Source organism: Crocodylus siamensis, chromosome 4 (genome assembly GCF_052110815.1).
Source record: "Crocodylus siamensis isolate JL-2025a chromosome 4, ASM5211081v1, whole genome shotgun sequence".
NCBI lineage: Eukaryota > Metazoa > Chordata > Crocodylia > Crocodylidae > Crocodylus > Crocodylus siamensis.
The window spans coordinates 47,606,064-47,626,228 of NC_143398.1; the positions used below are offsets into that span (position 1 = coordinate 47,606,064).

A 20,165-nucleotide genomic window follows, 5' to 3' on the forward strand; every position below is an offset into this window, starting at 1 on the left:
TAACTCCTGTCCCTAGCCTGACAGACTAAGTTCCTCCAGCTTTTACATCTTCTGCTCAGGACTGTGACAGAATGGAACCACTGAGCCGTAAATGTAAGGGATGGTAAATAACAATACAGAATAAAAAAAAGACACAATATTAAATGTCAGGAGGTGATATTGGGTATCTCAAGCAACAAAAACCTCTGATCACTCACCAGGCTTTGTAATTTCCTGATTGTGGCTGGATGTGAGAAAAAAGGACAAAGGTTGTGTTGCACTATTCAGGTGTAAAAAGGGGGGGTTAGTTTTCACTCAGATGATAACTCTGCAGCCTGAATTCATGTTGAAAAATATCAGAGTGATCACATCACCATTGTATGCTGCATTTTAAGAATGAGTCTATTTTATAAAAATCTATTTGGCAGACAAGCGCATAAATACAGTATGACAAATGTCACCCTATTTAAGTATTTCATTAAGCAAGGGCATTTCATAGTGGCTTTTAAAATGGGTCATTAACCCCTCAGAGTTACTAATTTCCCATCATGAAATTGCTATTATTTTATCCCCCCCTTTAGGGGTTTATGCAGCAAAATATAAGACCAAGTAATTCTCTGCTCAGTTGGGTTAAACCCCCTGAGGATCTTAGTCAGGGAGGTAGGGCAGGAGGGGTGCTGCTATGGTACAGTTACCCCAGCATAAGACTGGGGATTTGTGCATGTGAAAAGCAATCCAGGAAAACACTGTCCATGTGCCATCCCCCTACCAGCCCTCTGAAGGTTACTCACAAAAATGAACACTGAGAAACCGTTCATTTGCACAGGCCCTTCTGTAGTGTGGAACCTCATGTCCAGAAATATGAGAAATTAAAAAATCCAGGGGTAGCAGAGCCCTTTGGAGAAAGTACAGACTGTGCTTCCTGAAAGACACTCTAAGACCAATGTATTTCTTGAGCGATCTGTAGGTTTGAGGGGTTAGATCCCCTAGTAACTCTAGCCCCACAGAAATTGCTAAGGTCAACTGAGAGCAACGCCTTGCAAGTACCGTCAAGGCACCAAATCTGCCAGGTAAAAACATGCATGTAGGAAGTCATTCACAGTAGTTGCTCCTCACTTCTGAAATTCCCTCTCTCTCTCGGCCTGCCAGACCCCAACCTATAAGACCTTCTGGAAGTACTATAAGACCTTCCTATTTGGCCAGGTATTTAGCAGGCAAGGCTAAACTGGAGTATTATTTAGGGACTTCTTGTTTTCTAGTTTATTTTTCAGTGCACTGGCACGGGCCCCGTGCTCCTGCCCAGCTGTTGTTGTGCTTCACGTGCCCACTCATTGCTCCCTCCCCCCGCCTGCTGCAGCCATTTCCCTGCTCCCCCCACTCCTCTCTACCTGCTGTACTCCGGCATCATGTGGTTCCCAGCTGCAGCGCCAGGATCACAGAAGCAGCTAGGGTATGGTGCCCCACACCCTACACACCCACAAACCTATACTCACCCTCCCACCCACACCCTCTCACAATATACAAGAGTAAGACTTAATTTTAAGCTATTATACTATCAACTCTATGTACACTACACAAACACATGTAAACACATGTAAATCAGGACAAAAATATTAATTTTTTAAAATTCAATTCATGAATGTTGTAGTACATTTGATTGTTAGAATATAATTTGGTATTTTTCTGGGTCAGAGATGGTAAAACCCCTTGCTGAAAAGAGTAATTCCAGGAGGCAAAGGAAAGGACTTTCGGTGCCAAAGGTCAAGGGTTAGGGGGTGGGGCTTCTGGGCCCAAGATGGCAACCAGGGGGTGGGGCAACTGTCATGGGGCAGGGCTTGCCAAAACTCGGTAAGTGGCCCTTCACCTGAAAATAATTGCCCGCCCCTGGTTTAAGCACATTTTGTGCATGAAACTGGAATATCACTGGAGTACAGCTGCCAGTCTGCTATCTGTGCTATCAATGTCGCACTTACTGAAACAAGAGTTATTTCTGCTTTACCTATTTGTTTATTAGATTTGTATACTGCTCTTCCCAAAAAGGCTCAGGGAAATTTATACTAAGAGCAAAATAACATCTAGAAGTAATTAGAATAGCGCTGGCAGGGCTCAGGGCAGGGCAGCAGGAGCACATGATGCAGGCTGGCGGGGGTCAGTGGAGCTGGGTTGCGCTGCTTAAGCAGGGAGAGGAGGGAGCCAGCCCATCTCCATAGATACAGCCCATACTCCTGCTGCTCCACTCTGGGCCCCGCTGGTGCTGGCCCTGGGGCACCAGTGTGCATAACACTTTCCCACCCGGATGTCACTGCGCTCCGTGTGCCCATCTGCTGCCCCTTCCCCCCGCCTGCCACAGCCATTTCCCCACTCCCCCACCTGCCAGCACCATGTAGTTCCCAGCTGCAGTGCTGAGACCTATTGCTGGCCTGGCCGGCTCTGAGGACTGTGGTGATCGCCCATGGTCCTCCCCTGCCTCCCTCCTTCCCAACTACTTCTTATCTGTATTTCCCTTGGCACAGGGAGGCAGAGACAGTCCCAGGCCAGAAGGCTTCTGGCTGGGGCTTGGGGTGGGGTGGGAGGTCTGGAGGGAGGATGGGGTTGAGCTGGAGTTGCTGCTGTGGCTGTTTAGTTTTGCCACCAATTCCCCATGGGTCCTACTGCCCCTGGTTCCTCTTATCTTTAAAAGGCAGCCACGGGCAGATAACTACTAATTTTCTAAATCTTTTAGGGATCCATGGGGCAGATAGAATGGCCTGGTAGGCTGGATCTGTCCCACAGGCTGTATTTTGTCCACCCCGGCTTAAACTTTTACATGATGTACCTATTATTTTAAGGTTAGCCACTTAAATTACATAAAATACATTTAGAAACACTCTCATATCTAGGTACAGATATTCAAGAAGTCCAAGGGAGGATCAAAGTGGCATGATTTTCTTTATAAGAGAGTCTCATGGTTTATTTTTGCTGAAGTTAGTCAGCTTTTCTGTAAAAATCAAAGTCTGTGCTTGGGAAAACTCTTAGCAGTTATTTGGAACTTGATGTGACTTCCATTCTTCTATTACAACCAACTTTGCTGACAGTGATTGTTCGTGCGTGTTATTACAAAACGTGTGTTTATCATTAATTGCATACCATTTCCATACTCATATATGTAAGCTTCAGCGAGCTGCAACTCAGCTGTCTTAGTTAAATCATCCTTCAATTTTCACTGACCCATATACTTGTCATGAGAATACTGGCCTCCCTGTTGTACAAACCCCTTTTGTTGTGGTTTAATAAAGCCAAAGCTTAGTGTTTTCCAGTAAGTTCCTTTCTCAGGTGGTACAAAGATATTCCAATAGCTGTTATGTGTTTGCAACATACTGTAGAAGAGTCAATTTTTGGCATAAGTCATGCACTCTAACATTTTGGGAGCAGCAATTATAGCCAAGGAGATGAGTTTTCATATCTCATATACTCTGAAGAAAGTGTCAAAACATGCTGCTAAGCAAAGCTCTAGTGGTAACAATAACAATAATAATAGAGGGGCCCTAACACCAGGAACTCCAGTTAAAGATGGATCCCTTGTCACATTGTCATAATCAATTATATATTAGCTAGACTGCTTGGCCTTAAGGAGGCAAGCATTTTAGGCTAGATCATCTCCATTTACACATGGAAGTTCCTGCATGCCATGCTTTTGCAGTCTGATTTAGATTCAGACTTGTGGGTGAGCATTATCTCTGATTCTACCCTGTGGGTGAGCTTTGAGTCCTACCTAAGTCACTTTGAGAGGCTGTTGCAGGAACAGCGTTGGTGTTTCTGAAAAGAAGCTGTGCAGGGGGGACAAACTTTTTCTTTGGGTTTAATTTTAAAAACAAGATCACACAGAGTCCAAACTCCAACAGAGTCTCCGACTACATTCACTTAAAGGCTTACACCAAACTACTGCTTCCCTCTGAACCCTCAAACTGTCGAAAGCTCAGTGCAATATACCGAAGGCAGCTCTGCTGTCTAAAGCTCTCTGTCCTGACTTTAAACTAGCCAAATCCTTCCTCTTCCATGCACTGTTCCCCCCTCACCCAAAAGAACCCCCAAAAAACCAAACCAAGAACAGTCTAATCTCTTTAAAAGTCTCTAAGCTTTGAGTCTGGGGTAGCTCAGCCGCACCTGATTGCCTTCCAACTGGGGCAGGCTCTCTGCCCTGACCTTGGGATCTTTGCTGGGATTTCAGGCAAGCACAATGCAAACAACACACCCCTTTTAGCTCACAGCTGAGGGTCTCTTTCCACACTCTCCCAGGGGGCTTTCAAGCTGTGCAGGAATATAAAGCTAGTTCATCAGCAAAAAACACTAACTTTTCCTTCTTAAAACTCTGAAACGGAATTCTTCTTTTTGGGCCTCTCAGGAGGACAGAGGGTGGTAATAAACATTTGATCTTTAGCAGAAAACTGATTTTCAACATTTTTGTTATAAGCAATTACACCTTTCACACTAGCAAATGGATGAGGATTTGCTCAAACATTTTTCACACAGGACATGCATGCAACCACAGTTCCAGAGTAGGACCATGATCTTAGTTACACTGATGTCCTTGAAGTCAGCTGAGTTCCACTGAATTTGCAACACTGCACTTGGGATTGGAAATGCATGGAAACATTTCTTACTCACAAATGAACAGTCTAAGTTGTCAGATCTCCTGCATCCTTTAGGCCCAAAGCCTGAATTGATTCAGTCTCTGCAGATTAGTCTAACCTGCAGAGATTGAACCAGTTTGTAAGTGGATAGACATTCCCTGTTCATTTGAGAAATGCAGGCACATTACTCAGGCCTGTCAGGGCCTGCCCACACCCCTGTGGAAGGGAAGGGAGGGCTGCTGTAGTGCCCCCTGGCTTCTGGCTGAGTGAGACCAGGCCAGGCCATGGGGGTATGGCCATCCCTGGAAGCTGTGGCTTAGTGACAGCCACTCCCCTCACCCAGGCTGGGCCAGGCAGTCCTACACACAGACCCCCTCTCTCTGCCCCCATTGGTGGGGGGTATAGGGGCAGGAGGTGGGGGAAGGGTCCTCCTCTGGGGCTGGGCAGCTGTGTGCGGAGCCCCCCTCCCTACCCTGAATGGGGCAGGAGGAGCAGGTGGAAGAATTCCCCTCTGGAGTCCCCCCTCCCCACCCTGCAGGGAAGAGGTCCCTGGTGGGAGGGGCAGGGAATTAACCCCCTCCTTGCCCCCTTAGCCTTAATGGGGCCATGCTGCAATGGCTGTGGTCCCTGCTTGTGGGACAGGGAAGGGAGGGGGGGAAACCCCAGTCCTGGGCACCCTGACACAGAGGCTGCTTCCCCTCCTCCTTGTTTCACTGCTCCAGGGATGGGACCTGGTCAGATGCCATCCTGGCTTGGCCCAATTAAGGTGAAGGGGGTCAGGGAGGGGGTTAATTCCTTCCTCCATCCCTTCTGCCTCTGGGGACTGCAGCTGGGGTCTTCCAGCCCCCAACCCCCTCCACTGCACACAGGTGACAGGCAGACCCCAGCTGCAGTATGGGGGGAGGGGAAGGAAGGAAGAATTAATCCCTCCCTGCTTACTTTGCCTTAGTGGAACTATGCCTGCTGGTGTCTCGCCATGTCCATCCCTGTCCCTGCTCAGGTTAGAGAGCAGAGGGGTGGGGCCAGCAGACAACACAGACCGACCGAGAGAGCATTCTGGGGTGCTGGAGGACTCTGGTTTAACTTAAACCAGGAAGGGGTCTGGGACAGACATTGCATAAACGGGTTTGGCCCAAATTGGTTAAGTCTGATACTACAATCAACCAGGTTTATCTTAAAGTAGTTTTAGCCATTTTGAAACTGGTTTTTGTGCACTAAACTTATGTTCTGTTACAGGTTTAAACCAGTTTTTGATCATTTAAACTGGTTTATGTGTCACTTCTGTCCCTAGCCTTAGAGCCCACAACCTACACTTCAAGATGTACCTTTGAGAAACAATGGAAATGAGAGCTTCTCAAGAGTAAGACCTTCACTTGATGAGTTAGAAAGTGCATAAGGATTTGATTTTCCTGATTTATATGGTTATGACCAAATTCCTATATGAGATACTCACCCATTCCTAGTGATTGCTGAGGCTAGCTTGCCTTACAGCTGCACAAGTCTTTAGAAGCTCTTTTAAAGGATGTTTCAGCCTTACTAATTCTGGGAACTATAATAGCCATTTTCCCTCATGTTCTTTCAAATAGGTTCTATAAGACAGTAAAGTTCATTTTACAAAAATAGCAGTGATGAGTGAGACGCAAAAAAATAACAATGGACAACACAACTAGTTCAGGGCAGTGGGAGAGTATTGCCATTTTCCTTGTTTCATTAAAAAAAGTAGTATTATTTTGTTTTAAAATGTACAAGCCATGTAAAACAGCTGACTTAACGTTGCATCAAAAACCTTGGGTGAAATCCAAGCACCTTTTAGCAAATGGCAGAACTTCCATTGACTTGAACAGGGTCAAGATGTCATCCCTTAATTGTTTACTCTCTTGGTTTTTGTGTATTTGACTTTTTACCTTTTGTTTGTCTTTTGTTACTTTTGCCTATAAGGGAAACATACTCCTAGCTAGTATTAACTTTAATGGAGCCATGCCAACTCATGCTAGCTGAAGGTCTGGCCCAATTTGAAAGTTCCTAAGACACATAACCAAGCATGACAATATTGCTATTCTGGCACCCATTTAGAAAGTCAGTATACAGCAAATTTTGTAGAATCATGTGAAAGAAGCAGAGGAATGCATTGCAAATCTGGTATTTAAGTTAAGAACTACATTCTGCTGTATGTTGTCTTGCAATAGATTGATGATACTGGGGATTATTTCCAACTGCATAGAACTTGGAGAATCATTGAGGCTAAGTACAGGCAGTCAAAAAGCCCAAGGCTGAATCGATTCAGTTTTTGCAGGTTAGTTTAAGCTGCAGAGATTAAACTGAGAAACAACTGGACAGACGTTTACCTTTGATTCAGGAAATGCAGCCACATGCCTGCAGCAGCTCAGGCCAGAAGCTGGGGCGGGGGGGAGGCATAAAAGCATGACTCTCTAGCATGTAGCCAGCATGGGCAATGTGTTGGCTTCTTGCTGCCCCCAAGGTCTCTGTGATTTGCAGTCCAGAGTCACAACAGCAGGACTATTTGGGGTTGCTCATCACTTCCTCTTCCTTCTTCCAGGTGCCTCTGGGATTTCTAGTCCACAGTTGCAGCTAGCAGTAAGTTTGAGCAGTGGAAGGGGTGTTTAACCTCCCTCCCTGGCCCCATCCCCCATCCAGAGTTTGCCTGGGCAGTCCCCCCATACTGGGCTGCATCCCAAGCTGAGCTTGCCCACCTCCACCCCCCGTCAGCCAGCCCTTACTGCTCTAACTAGGGAGCGGAGGGGCAGGGCTAGCCCTGCTCTGCTGGAGAAGACAGCTCAGCCAAGCCCAGGAAGGGGGTCTGGGACAGAAGTTTTATAAACTGGTTTGACCCAACTCAGTTAAGTCTGGTACCACATTCAACCAGGTTTGTCTTAAACCAGTTTCAGCCATTCTGAAACTGGCTTATGTGTACTTCTGTTACAGTTTCTGATTACTTAAACCAGTTTGTGTAAGTTTGGTCCCCAGCTTGAGAGTTTTTAGCTGACCCTATCACTGCAACCACAACATGTACTAGGATGTTCTAAGTGAAATCATTCTTTGATATTAAACACATCAGCATTATTAGCTGTGCCAGATTTGAAACATGACAAAAGGCCACGTTCATTCTAAACTTCAAATAACTTTCCTCCTCCAATTACCTTTTGAGTTGAGTTGTTTATGTTTATGTCTGTCCTCAACCAAGGAGATCTTCAACCAAGTTCATCTGGAAAGCTTGAGGAAAATTTATTTAGCTATCACAGCATATTTCATCTCATTAAGGTTTTCTACAGTGTGAGCTTTTTTTTTTTTTTGCATTTGATTAATTCATTCAAAGTGGTTTGGATTTAAAACTTTATCCTTTGGCAGAACACTTTGAGGGATTGGGTTATAATCACTCTGGGATATATTCACACCCCACCCATGATATGAGGTTAAATATGACATTGTTTAATATTTAGGTGCCTAAAATACACTTCACAAAAGCCTTCCTGTTGTGTGATAGCCACTTAAGCCAGCCCATAAAAAAGTCTGAGGAAAGAGACATGCAGACATGCAGGGGTGATGTGTAGGGAGTACACATGCACCCCCTGAGAGTTCTGGTGCACCCCCTGTCAGGCCACCCTGTGTAGCCTGTGGGCAGGTGGAAGCACCAGCATGCCCCCCCCCGCAAGCGCCAGCAGGGGCTGCCAGCAAAAGTGGCCGTGCTGCTTCTGGAAGTGGCTGGGGAGCTCTGGAAGTGGTACAATTGCTTTTACTGTGAGTGAGACCGGGGGATCGGCTGCAGGGGGACCCCCTGCCCCAGCCAGCGGGATCGGTCACTGGAGGATGTCCCCCACCATCACTGACTGGTGTCGGGGGGGCGCATGCCCCCCCCAACTCAAGAGGCACCAGACACCCCTGGAGACATGGCTTAAGTTCTCCCCTCCAAAACAGTTAAGACTGACCTAGCTTAAGCACCTACCCCAAGGAGAAAGTTCATAATTATGAATCATGAGCAGCATTAAATTCTCCTTCCAGTCCAGAGTTAAGTGCCTTTCTCATTTAAAACACCCCCTCTCCCCCACCACTGGAATAGATACACAGAGTAATTAAGTAGTCATTGGAGCAGGGACTGGAACCCCACTGATTCCCTTGAACACTAGACTGAAGAGTAATTCTCATCTGCTCTCTATTGTTCCATCTATCCAACATGACCAATTATTATTTAAACAGGCCATACACAATGCAAAATCTTCTAGAGGAAAGACTAAGAACCATGACAGGGAACCCTTTTGCCTGGGAAGTGAAAGATTGGGTTCAGGTTCCCTCAGGCAGAGGACAGACTTGAGCCTGTATTTCTTATGTGCTAGATGAGTGCTCTAACCCCCGGGCAACTGAGGAAGACAGACAATGGTAGGATCACCAACTCCTCATCCACTAGAAGGGTTAAAGGGTCTAATTCCAGGAGGGGACTTGTGGCTGTGAATTTTGAGCAGAGACAGGTGCTATCATAGGTCTGACCTGGCCTGGGGAGGTACAGGAGATTGGGCAGAATGCAGTTGTACTGAGCTGCCCATCTCTCCATAGCTCATCCCTCTGCAGCCCTCTCTTGCCTGTGCTTACCTTTGCTGCAGACAGACCAGGTATCTGCAACAAGGATGCAGGTAGCTTAGGTACCTGCATCCTTGGGTACCTGGGGGGAGGAGGAATCAGAACTTGTGGTAGAGGTGATATCTTTTATTAGAGACCAACAAGATATTTGCCCCCAAAAAGCTTTATTTTCAAGCTTTTGTGTGCAGGCACCCTTCTTTAGGCATAGGAGAAAAGATTGTAAAAATTTTCCTACATAGAAATGAAAATTCATCTTTCATAGGAGAGTTGAAGGTGTTGTAAAATCTCCTGTTTGGAACAGTTCATTTTATGTAGGTTAGGCGCAGAGAAAAGTTGGAATAGTCTGTTTACCTTGAAGTTGTTTGGTGGCACGCAGGACATAAGAGTCATATTTCCTTCTGGTTATGATGTTTCATATTTCACAGAAGAGTAAAAGATGGAATGCACTTCTGAGCAGGAGTTTCTTATGTGGTGAGGTATCTCTGGGCTTGGTGATAATGCAAATTACCTTGAACAAAGGCAGGGGGAGGAGATTTTGAGTCCACAGGAGGGGGCTGGATCACATGTTCTGGCCTGTGGCAGTAAAAAGTTGCTGACCCCTGCTTTAAGAAGGCAGCTTATACCTTCCTCTGAAATGCATAGTATTGGCCACTACCCAGGTTGCTGAATTAGATTAACCATTAGTTGCAGCGAGCCCTATAGTTTTATGTTTCTAAATTATCCCTTCCTGCTGCTTGCTAAATCCAGTTCCACAGGTTTCCATCCTCCCCTTCTCATGTTAGTAGACGTAGGCAAATAAGTCTAATGGTCAAATAAAAATAGTAGTGACATGAATTGTCTGCAAGCAAAATATTACACTGCTTCAGTTGAATAACATGTTTATTAGGTCATACCACCAACTATAAATGTAAGTACCATTCAGCTCATTTTTAGATAGATGAATTTACAAACAAGAAATCCTTACCAGAATCACATACTCTTACAGGTGTCCCAGACACAACATTAACTTTATTAACCAAAAGTTCATAAATAGTAAAAATGTTCTCTGTTTTCACATTGCAGCCTTCCTTGAGCATGTATATACAAGTTTGGAGGATTTCCTCCACATCTGTGTCATAAACTTCCTTAGCCATTTTAACAACCATGGAGATGAATGTTTCTGCTTTTTGCCTAGAGCAGAACCTTTTGTCCTTTAGCAATTTACAATTAGTATTGCTCTCAGCATGCATGAAATGTTTGCATCTGAATAGAGAGTGGTGATATAACACAATACAGTACTATCAGCTCATACTTTGCTTACACAATCCACCCTCATGATAAATCATCCACGTAAAACAATAAATCTTCCTTATAATCAAGTCCTTTATAAGGATTAACTTCCTTTGAGGACATTAAAATGTTTGGCTTCCAGCAATGGTAATATTTTACTTAGGGTGGAATGTGTTTGCAATCACTTCTTGTCCTTCTTGATATTTACACAGTACATAGTAATTTTGATCTTGTTACAATTTATGAATCAAAAGTGGAAAGTTCTGAAATGTTCACAGTGCAGTATCTTGTGGCCTAACCAAACTTTGTCTATGTCATTAAAAATAAACTTTTTTTATAAAAATAGAATATTTTAAGTGTTTTCACCAATGAAACCAGCTATATTCTACACCAAACAAGCTATACAGTAGTATGCACAGAATTCCACAGGAACAGAAATGACACACCATGCTTGCATGAAAGCTATAGTAATCTTCCCTAAATATCAAAAGCCTAAATGACTATATCTTTTCAAAATCACTTTTCTGGTCATAATTTAGAAATATGCTGTATATAATAACTCACTAGCCTAGATTAAGTCAAGGAGCAGCTGTAGGGCGTAACCATTTTCCCCATTCCATTCAGCTTTCTTAACCCTTTAGCACTGCTTTGCAGAAGTTAGCAGCCTTTCTGGTTCAGCTGGCTCTCTTCGGCTGACTTGGCAGCTCCTCAGCTGACCCTTTTGCTCCTTTCAGGCTGCAGCTCCACCCTTGGGCTGGCGGGCACAGCTATTCATATCCTGGGTCAATAGCCAGTTGCATGGAGCCTCTGCTTGCCTGGTTCCTCTCACATTTACTCCTTCTAGATCTAACTGAGTACCTCTCCAAAGTGGTGTGCCCCAAACTGCTGCATCCCAGGTTTTAGCATACTGGTTAATCTAGACTCTGTAGAGTTTTTAGTCTCCCCGAATGGGTCATTCATTATGTAAAGCAGTGAAGCCTCATATTTTTCATTAGGAAATCTATCGGTGCAGTGATTTCACAAAGAAGTGGTAGAACATTGGAATGACGCTGGCAGCAATGGAAATGCATACTTCTAGCTCGCTCCTTTCGATTTTATGAACAGCATAAATACACTGCTACTTCAAAGCTGATGTACTTGTTAATTTCATTCTGCTTTGGAATGCTGACGTGCGCCAGTTTAGCAACTTGCCATGAGGCTGACTGGATGTCTCTAGGCTGCGTTGTCCTTTCATAAGCTTAACAATTGAGAAAAGAAGAGAAAAGGTAGAGCCTACATGATCCAACAGGAGGAACTCATTTTGCAGCCTTATAATTTTGACTAACATGGTCTTTTTATAAAACTCTCTCTGCAATGCCTGATGACCAATAGTATGTGCACCATTAATGGTACTTCCAGCTTCAGTAACCTGTGGTCTAGGTGCTCTTTTACCTCATTAATTATATGACCCTGTACTGGGAACTTGTGCATCACTGTTACTTACCTCATTCAATTGTACAAGACTTGAGGCACAACAAATGGTAGCTTGCAAAGCTTGTACAAATGAATGAGAGTTGGTGAGTCCTAGCTTTAAGTAGTAACAGCTGAGTTCTTTAGTCTGATTGCTGATGCACTTGCTCAGAATATTTGGAAATTACCACTGTAGGGTACAAGAATCCCATAACTTTAAACAGCATGACATCACCTCCTCAAAATAGTGCAATATGGACAACAAACACGTGTGACAGTGTTTTCACAAAGACTGGGCAGTGAAAAAGTAGCGGACAAAACATTTACTTTTGTTCATACTACTAGTAATGGATGTCTCTTTGATGTTCTGTAGACACCCAGTCATGTATCCACATCCCTGTCTATGTTGTCTTGTGATGACAAAAGGGAAGGATAAGGAGCAATGCATTTCACATTAACGTAGGTAGCATTGACATGAACATAATGCTCCCCAATAAAAGTGGAGAAGATTGTTGATATTTTTGAAACTAGTTCAGAAAATGCTGGGCGCATTTCAGGTTTCGGATGCCAGCACTTGAGCATGACTTCATACCTGCCATTGAGAGAAAGTAGAGTTAGAAATCATAAAAACAGACTCCCACTGCCAACAAACTCAGAATCAATAACATTTGCAAGAGATTGTGCAAACTACTTACAGTGGATCAGGGCAGTATTCAGGCTGCAATAACCTCCTTCCTTGTAATAAATAGACGGTTATATCAAAAGAATTTACATCAGGGTAGGGCGGTGCCCCTCTTGTCATAAGTTCCCATAACAACACACCAAAAGACCACTAATAAAACAAGGGAACAAAGACGTAGTAAATCATAGAGCTGGAGAGCTTTGAACTCCACTTTAAGCTTGACAGTTTTGAGCATTCAAGGGTGCATCCATTTCCCCCTTGAAATAGGCTCTTTTACTGCATGCAGCTCCCTTTTTAAGTAACTTAATAAATGCTGTACAAATCTGAGAAACCATGTACACTACAGCCAGAGAAACTGAACTAAGCAAATGAAAGAAAAATAAAAAGTTCCTGGGCCAACTCCCTAGCTGGTGTGAATTGGCAGGGCTCCTTTGAGGTCAGTGGTGGAGCTCTGCCAGTATACATACTCTGGTAGTCTGGTTAACCCCATCTAATTCCATAGTGAAGAAAATGGTGGCAATTCTGTACATCACAACCTAATATTTAGGTTTAAGGTGCAGTTGGAATTCAAAGTATTGCAGACATCTGGCAACTCCAGCTAGAAATTCTTTTTCTTAATAAATAGCCAGGTGACACTTGAGCTGGTGTTATTTGCTTTTTAAAAACATAATCAGTGCCTAAAACATTTTCAAGGTCTGTTATATCTGAAGTTTATCAGAGCTAATCTCCTGTTTTCCTATGTTTTGCAGCAGCTCTCCTATGGCAGACTGAAGAGCCAACTCTGCTTTCAGGGAAGTCAGTGAGAGACTTGCCCTCCATTTCACTGGGAGTAGGATTAGGTTCTGGGTTCTTCCCTGAGGAAACAATTATGCCAAGCTGTTGTGCCATAATAATGCCTTTAGCAATACTTGTGGGGATGTGTTTCACATGAGGAAAAGGAGGAAATGATACTAAACAATTTGTACATTACCACATCTGACTTTGTTGTGAACTTCTGAGTTTGCAAACTTTCTAAAGCCATCCATTTCACTGGCAGCTTGGCTCCTGTTTTATTGTGCACACTGTAGTATTCTTTATCATACACATCTCTAGCAAGACCAAAATCAGCAACCTTGACAGTGAATTTTTCATCCAGCCTACGGAAATGACAAAAATTATTATCTGCAGCTGAGTAGACAGGATTTACAATGGCTTTGACTCTTCCCTAGATTATAATGAGCGATTTGCATGTTGGAAACCATAACTTTGGAAGGCAGTGCTGTATTTTACATTTACTTACTACTACTAAATTAAAGCAAAAGACCTGCAGCATAGCATGTGTAATAATCATAAAACAAACTACAGGAGTTCAGGAAACTTCTTGCTACTTCTTCGATAATACAATTCAAACTACTTTTTTAAAAAAACAATTGCATTTTAAGAAAAGGTCTTTGCTACTATCCTGTTCATTCTGACAGTGCATGTAACACTGTTTCTTAAATAGCTGCCTCTTCTAGATATCTACTGGTTTTCATATCAAAATATGTCATTACTGTTTGCTTTTAATTTAGGCAAGTCACAGCTCCCTGTTAGCACATTAAGTCTTCAGCTCTGATGATAGTCTCACAGTATAGGAAATACCTGGTGTACGTCACGGAACACACTAGGTGTTTGGCATATATTTGTAATTTAATAGATGTAGTGATACTAGATGAAAAAAGTCTGTAGGGCAGCTCCTATCCTTTCCTTCCCTCCTTTGGACTGAACATAGCTGTTGCAGTAGGAAGGCAGGATTTGGTGAGTCGCAAATTCAAAACTAGTACAAGGACACACTTCTTTCATAAAATGTGTGATTGACCTATGGAAGTTGTAGCAACAGAATATCACTGAAGAATTCTGATTGCAGGACTTAGAGAGGGATTGGATATTTATAGGGATAAAAAACCTTCAGATTTATAACAGATAGTACCAAAAGGATAGTATTGGAAGGGATATTAAATCTCATACTTTTAGGTTTTAAACTATCTCTGCTTGTTGGGGCTCCGGATAAAGGAGTAGATCATCCTACATTTGCCAACTGTGGCATTTCTTGAAGCTCCTCCAAGATAAAGGACTACTAGATGGACCATGAGTTTGATCCAGTATAATAATTCCTTGGTTCATGAAAACCCTAGAAATATGGAACCCATAACCTTTATATATACCATACCATATATATGCAGGATAATTGATTTAGGAAATGCTTTTCATGCAGGTTTCAGAATTGCACGATACACTAACTTTGAAAAAGAACAGATTAATTGTTGAACATTAAGAGTTAATAACCTTCTGTAACCAGAAATCCAGGTCTTCATATATACAGAAAGACAATTCTAATGCTTAATACCGTTTCTCATTAATTCATAATGTAGATGATGAATCAGCACAATAATGTTGGCAAGAGCTATGTCAGTCAGTCATTGTGGAAGCTAGGCCATCTGGTTGTCCAGACACTAAGAGGATTCTTTGCAAAATGTTGTTTTTAATACAATTTTTGTGCAGAGCCAAGCCAAAACAAGCTCACACCTCTGTAAAAATTATTGTCAAGCAGTTACACTGTTACTGCCTCGTTATTTTCCCATTTCTTTCACAAAGTTTCAGCATGTTTATCTTCTTGCAAGATGAGGTAGTATAGAAATGTAGCTTATGGATAGGACGGGTGAAAACACAGCAATAAAGAAGCAAGTTGAGACAACAGCAGCTTATATTCTCTTAGGAGATTTTTTTTTAATTCTTTGACAGCTGAAGTTTGAGAGCTATCCTCCTCTTTTTCCTTTCCTCTATGCTCCTAAGGCCTCTATGTAACCTTACATCTTTAGCTTGTTACAGAAGTGAATTTGGATGGAAAAGGACCAGTATCAATGTAATTGCAGAACATGAAAAAATGCATTTCTATTGCAATATATGGTCTATGCTCCCACACAATAGCTGATAATGTGGCATGGAATTGGGTAATTGTACTTACATGCAGTTTCTTGCAGCTAAATCTCTATGGACAAACTTTTTGCTTGCAAGGTATTTCATACCTTTTGCTACTTGAAGGCCAAATCCAATTAAATCTTTTACTGTTGGGTTCTGTAAAAAATGGACACTTATGATCAGTAAAAGGACATAGTAAGTTATGGTGAGTATTGATTGCAAACGCAATTGGCTAAGTAGACTCTGGCATTTTTGCTGTTACTTTGAGATCATTGGGCTACATATTCTGCCATCAAAACTACCAGTGAGGGGCAGAAGTTGGTGAGGAAATTAAGTGCCTGATAAAAAGTATTGTGTTGGTAGGAACACAATGAAAAAAGAAACATTGGAGAGCAGCAACATATTTAAATGATTGCATTTGTAACACAGCATACCAGAAATAATTTTTAGTTTGGCCAAGATGGGCTCAGTGCAATATCAAGGAAAATAGGGTAGGCAGGAGTTGCAGGGGTCATTATAACCTTTAGTACGATTTACTAAACTACACTTGGCTGCAAAGGGACCTTCCCAGAAAAAGGGGATGCCAGAATGTAGGAGCCTTACCCCAACTTCACCCTGTCTCAATGGCATGGGCTGTGGGCGAGGGTGGCTAGAACTGCTAAACTGGCTCTACATAAGGAATCCCATTTCACCCTCCAAAGTGTAGATTAACTGCAAAATTCAGATCAGCGAGAGAACAGGATATGGCCCTTTCATTTTAAAAACTTGCCTCACATCACATTACGCAGTGGGAGCATCTATACGAGATGCTATGGCAGAGTAGCAATGATCTAGTGCACCTTAGCTTGTTGCTACTGCGCAGTAGCATTGCCAGGCACCAGCTGTGTGGCAATGCCACTACACAACAGTAATGAGCTACTGTGCTTGTAGCACGGTAGCATCAGGAAAAAAAGTACTGGCAATGATAGTGCTTAGTAACACTGGTTACTGCAATCATTTAGTATTTGCATAACTGCCCAGTCTGCCACATGTGTAGATACAGCCACTTATTACAGTCTTTTGCTCATTGTTACCATTTGGAAAATAAGTCAATGCCAGTTTATCAATTCCTTTCTGTGATATAAATAAAATTTATAATGTAATTTTTGGTGTAGATTAGAACCTTCATTTGGTGACGAGCTGAAAATAGATAGTCCTACCCAGAAGGACAATGGAGCCCAGAAAGACAATGGAGTTGTTCAGAGAGAATTTTATGATTCTGGTTCAGCAATTGCAAGGGGAACAGGAGTAAGGAAAATCCAACACAGAAGGATGGGAAAAGAAAAGGTACAATAAACTACTTTCATATGTGGCACAACCTCTAAGGAAGGAGAGCAACTGTATCACAGGAAGAGTTGCCTTCCTTAGTGACAGTGACAAAAACCCAGTGACTGTAAGGACTACTGACGACTCCACTATGTTTGGGTGTTTTGCCTTGATCTGTAACTTTCCTGTGCTGTCTGAGAATAAAGACTGCATGTTTAAGAAGTTCTTCCACAAAGCCTGCATTCTATATCTGATCTGTTATGTGTCTCCAGAGAGTTAACTATAAATCAGCACTATAGGTAGAGGCTGGAGCTCTGGGGGGAATGTGCGTAAGTGACCTGGGAGGTTCAGAATTGGTTAAGACTTAAGGCAGTTAAACTTTTGGATCTCACACCCTGAGAAAGCATCAGCACCCTGGATATCTGACTTAGAGACCAGACCTAGAAACAGTGTGCGGAGAGCTGCTCAACCCAGCTGGCCTGGAAACGCATGGAGCCCAGAGACTGGGTTCAATAGCTTAGACTAGTCATTGTCTGCCAGGGAGACTCAGTCAGGAACATAACCTTCACTTTCATTCTGGTCAGGTCCTATTATCTAGAACTAGTGGCTCTCAAACCTTGTTGGAATCAAGGCACCCCTCGTTAGACTCAAGGAACCTCTCACAAAATGCCAGCTCTTATCTTTCTTTTCTTTTTGACTAGGAAAAATAATAGAGCAATTCTTCTGTTGCAAAAGAACTCAGGAAGATCACAACAGGTCAGAAAGTTTTGGACACTGTACATTCCTATTGGAAATTTCTGGGTTTATCTCGTGAATCATGTAAGCATTTGCATGCCCGGTCCTGCTAATACTGTACAACACCTTGAGGGATCTCATGGACCCCTGGTTGAGAATGACTGATCTAGGCAAACCTGATATTCAGAAATCCAATTTATTCAGTCAAGCTAAGTTTAACACAAATCTCTAAATCCTGTATTCAGCTGTATGACCACTTCTCGTACAACTGTAAGCATCTTCAAGTTTCTATAAGATGACATTGCTGGTATGGTCTCCTGTGGAATAATGCTGTTTGACTGGAAGCTATTATTGCAACAGAGTCTCAGCCTAGTTATGAGCCAGGACCTCATTGTGCAAGGCACTATACACACAGAGAACCAAAAAAATGGCCTCTGCACTGAAACACATATCATTATAGTAAAATATTATTATATTAATAAATATGTGTACATTAGTACATATACTGGGCCTGATACTCAGGGCACCACATCATTTCCCTGAACTAAAGTGACACTGAGGCCCCTGACAGACATCATACTTAAGATGTTAATGACTGGTTAATCGCATCTGAAGTAGTGATGTGGCCACGTGTTCAATAAATTAATAAAACCATAAATGATGGAACCAGGAATAAGTCACAAAGCCATACATAAAATATGTTTCATAACTTTTGTGCCTGGTTCTTATCATGCCTTTAATTGGACATGTGGCTACTGCTTAGCCTCTGCAGCATATAGGAAACCTTTTGTGCTCCAGAGGCTGAGGCCCTTCATCTGACTGGGGCTCCCAGCTGATGATGTGCACCAGAGGCTCCCGCTGATGGGAGACCTGGTCAGAGCCCCTGATCAGGGCTTCTAGTTGGGGGTGCACACCACGGACTCCTCTGGCTGGGAGACTGTGGGGGAGGAGAGGAGCCGGCGGGTTCCGAAGCCCCACGCCCCGGAGCTAACAGACTCATTTTACGCCCCCCTGCACAAAGCGCCGGGGCGGGGACACTTACTGTTCACAGGTGTGCCCGGGAGAGAAGAGAGGAGGCAGTCCATTCTGGTATAAAAGGGACGCCGATGGTGGCTCAGGAGGGGGTACTGGAAGTGAGTGGCGGCGGAGCGGATGCCGGTGGGAGCGCTCAGACGCGGACATCAGCAGCACGGTGGCACGGACTTTTTGGGGTAAGGGCAAACCCCAGCGGAGCTTGGGAACCGGGAAGGAACCCGCCCAGCCCCAGCATGGACTGTTGAGAGACAATTCATATCAGTCCGGATTGGCATGAGCCAGGGCGGGCCGTATTTCCCCTAATACCAGGGCATGCACAGAAAGTGAAAGGGCCTTGGAAGAGCCTGAGAGGGGCAGGTGGACCCCGAAGGCCCTAGGGCAGGCCGAAGAGCTTGATGGAAGCTCGAGAGCGGGTGTCAACACCCCAGTGGACAGGGGAAGACCGAGGAGGCACGTGGAAGGTCCTGACTGCCTCCTGGCTCAGGAAGATCCCTGGTGGTTAGCGTTGAGTTGTTTCTTATTTCTTTTGTTGCGGACCTCGGATACGGGGGCGGACCAGACAGACAGTCCCCCACTGATGGAACGGGCAAGGGTGTAGGGGTGGGTGGAGCCCTCAGCTACGTGGGACCTGGGAGTCTCATCTTCAGACTGGTATGCTCCGGGCTACTAATACTGAACCAGGTTATCATCAAGTCATGTCAGGCGGGACCGGATGTGTGCAGCTTACAGGCGAGCGACCCCCCAGTGGATCACCGGGAGGATGACCATAGTGTAAAGAGGGGAGGCTACAGCGAGAAGGCAGGACGTAGACCCCTCCCCGCCCCCCCCCCCCGACACTGGTGCATTGGCCGGGAAACGACAGCGGCCTCCCAGGAGAGATTAACAAACCCCGATGGAGCCCCAACAGGTAATCATGGGGACGGAGTCATTACAGCAGGCAATGAACTTAATGGCTCAAGTTTTGCAACAGCAACAATAGCAGGCCATGAGGCAAGCAAGCCTACAAGAACACATACTCCAACAACAGGTGTGGGCCCAAAGAGGTCCAAGGGATTTCAGGATGCCAAAAATGTCTAGGGAAGATGACCCAGAAGCATTCCTTGAGACTTTTGAGAGAGCAGCTTTAGCAGCAGGGGTGGAAAGGTCAAAATGGGCCGGCCACCTAGGGGTACAGCTAATCGGACAAGCACAAGCCGTGTACAGGGCCATGTCCAGGGTGGATGCCCAGGACTACGACAAAGTTAAATCTGAGATCTTGAGGCGGCTGGATATCACCCCGGAGTGACACCAACATGTCTTCCGACGGGAGAAGTCGGGAGAGGCGAGGGCACCTTGCATCTTACGGCAGCACCTGGCGGACATGCTCACCAAATGGCTTAGGCCAGAATCGGCCTCAAAGGAAGAGATATGTGACCAGATCCTCCTGGAACAATTCATATCAGACCTAGACGAAGATACCCAAAGATGGGTGAAATGCCACTCCCCTCCTCATCACGGGAAGCTCTGTGGTTAGCAGAGCAATTTGATACGGCACAGGGTGACAGCCGCAAGAGCGGTGGGACCAAGGGGAAGGT

General features: G+C 44.2%; 1 protein-coding gene across 4 annotated transcripts in view; it reads right to left on the reverse strand.

Moving 5' to 3' along the window:
- Positions 1–10,046: 10,046 nt before the first annotated feature.
- Positions 10,047–20,165, reverse strand: part of MET (MET proto-oncogene, receptor tyrosine kinase) — a 129,290-nt gene continuing 119,171 nt past the window's right edge. For 3 of the 4 annotated variants that reach the window (XM_090042234.1, XM_090042235.1, XM_090042233.1), the window contains 4 exons: positions 15,563–15,672; positions 13,550–13,715; positions 12,593–12,729; positions 10,047–12,489 (listed from right to left, as the gene is read on the reverse strand). In XM_090042234.1, coding sequence (XP_089898360.1) covers positions 12,279–12,489; positions 12,593–12,729; positions 13,550–13,715; positions 15,563–15,672 — 624 coding nt within the window. In that variant the 3' untranslated portion in view covers positions 10,047–12,278. Of the gene's footprint in view, positions 12,490–12,592; positions 12,730–13,549; positions 13,716–15,562; positions 15,673–20,165 lie in introns of those variants that run through there. The other variant, XM_090042236.1, reaches the window with a different exon arrangement.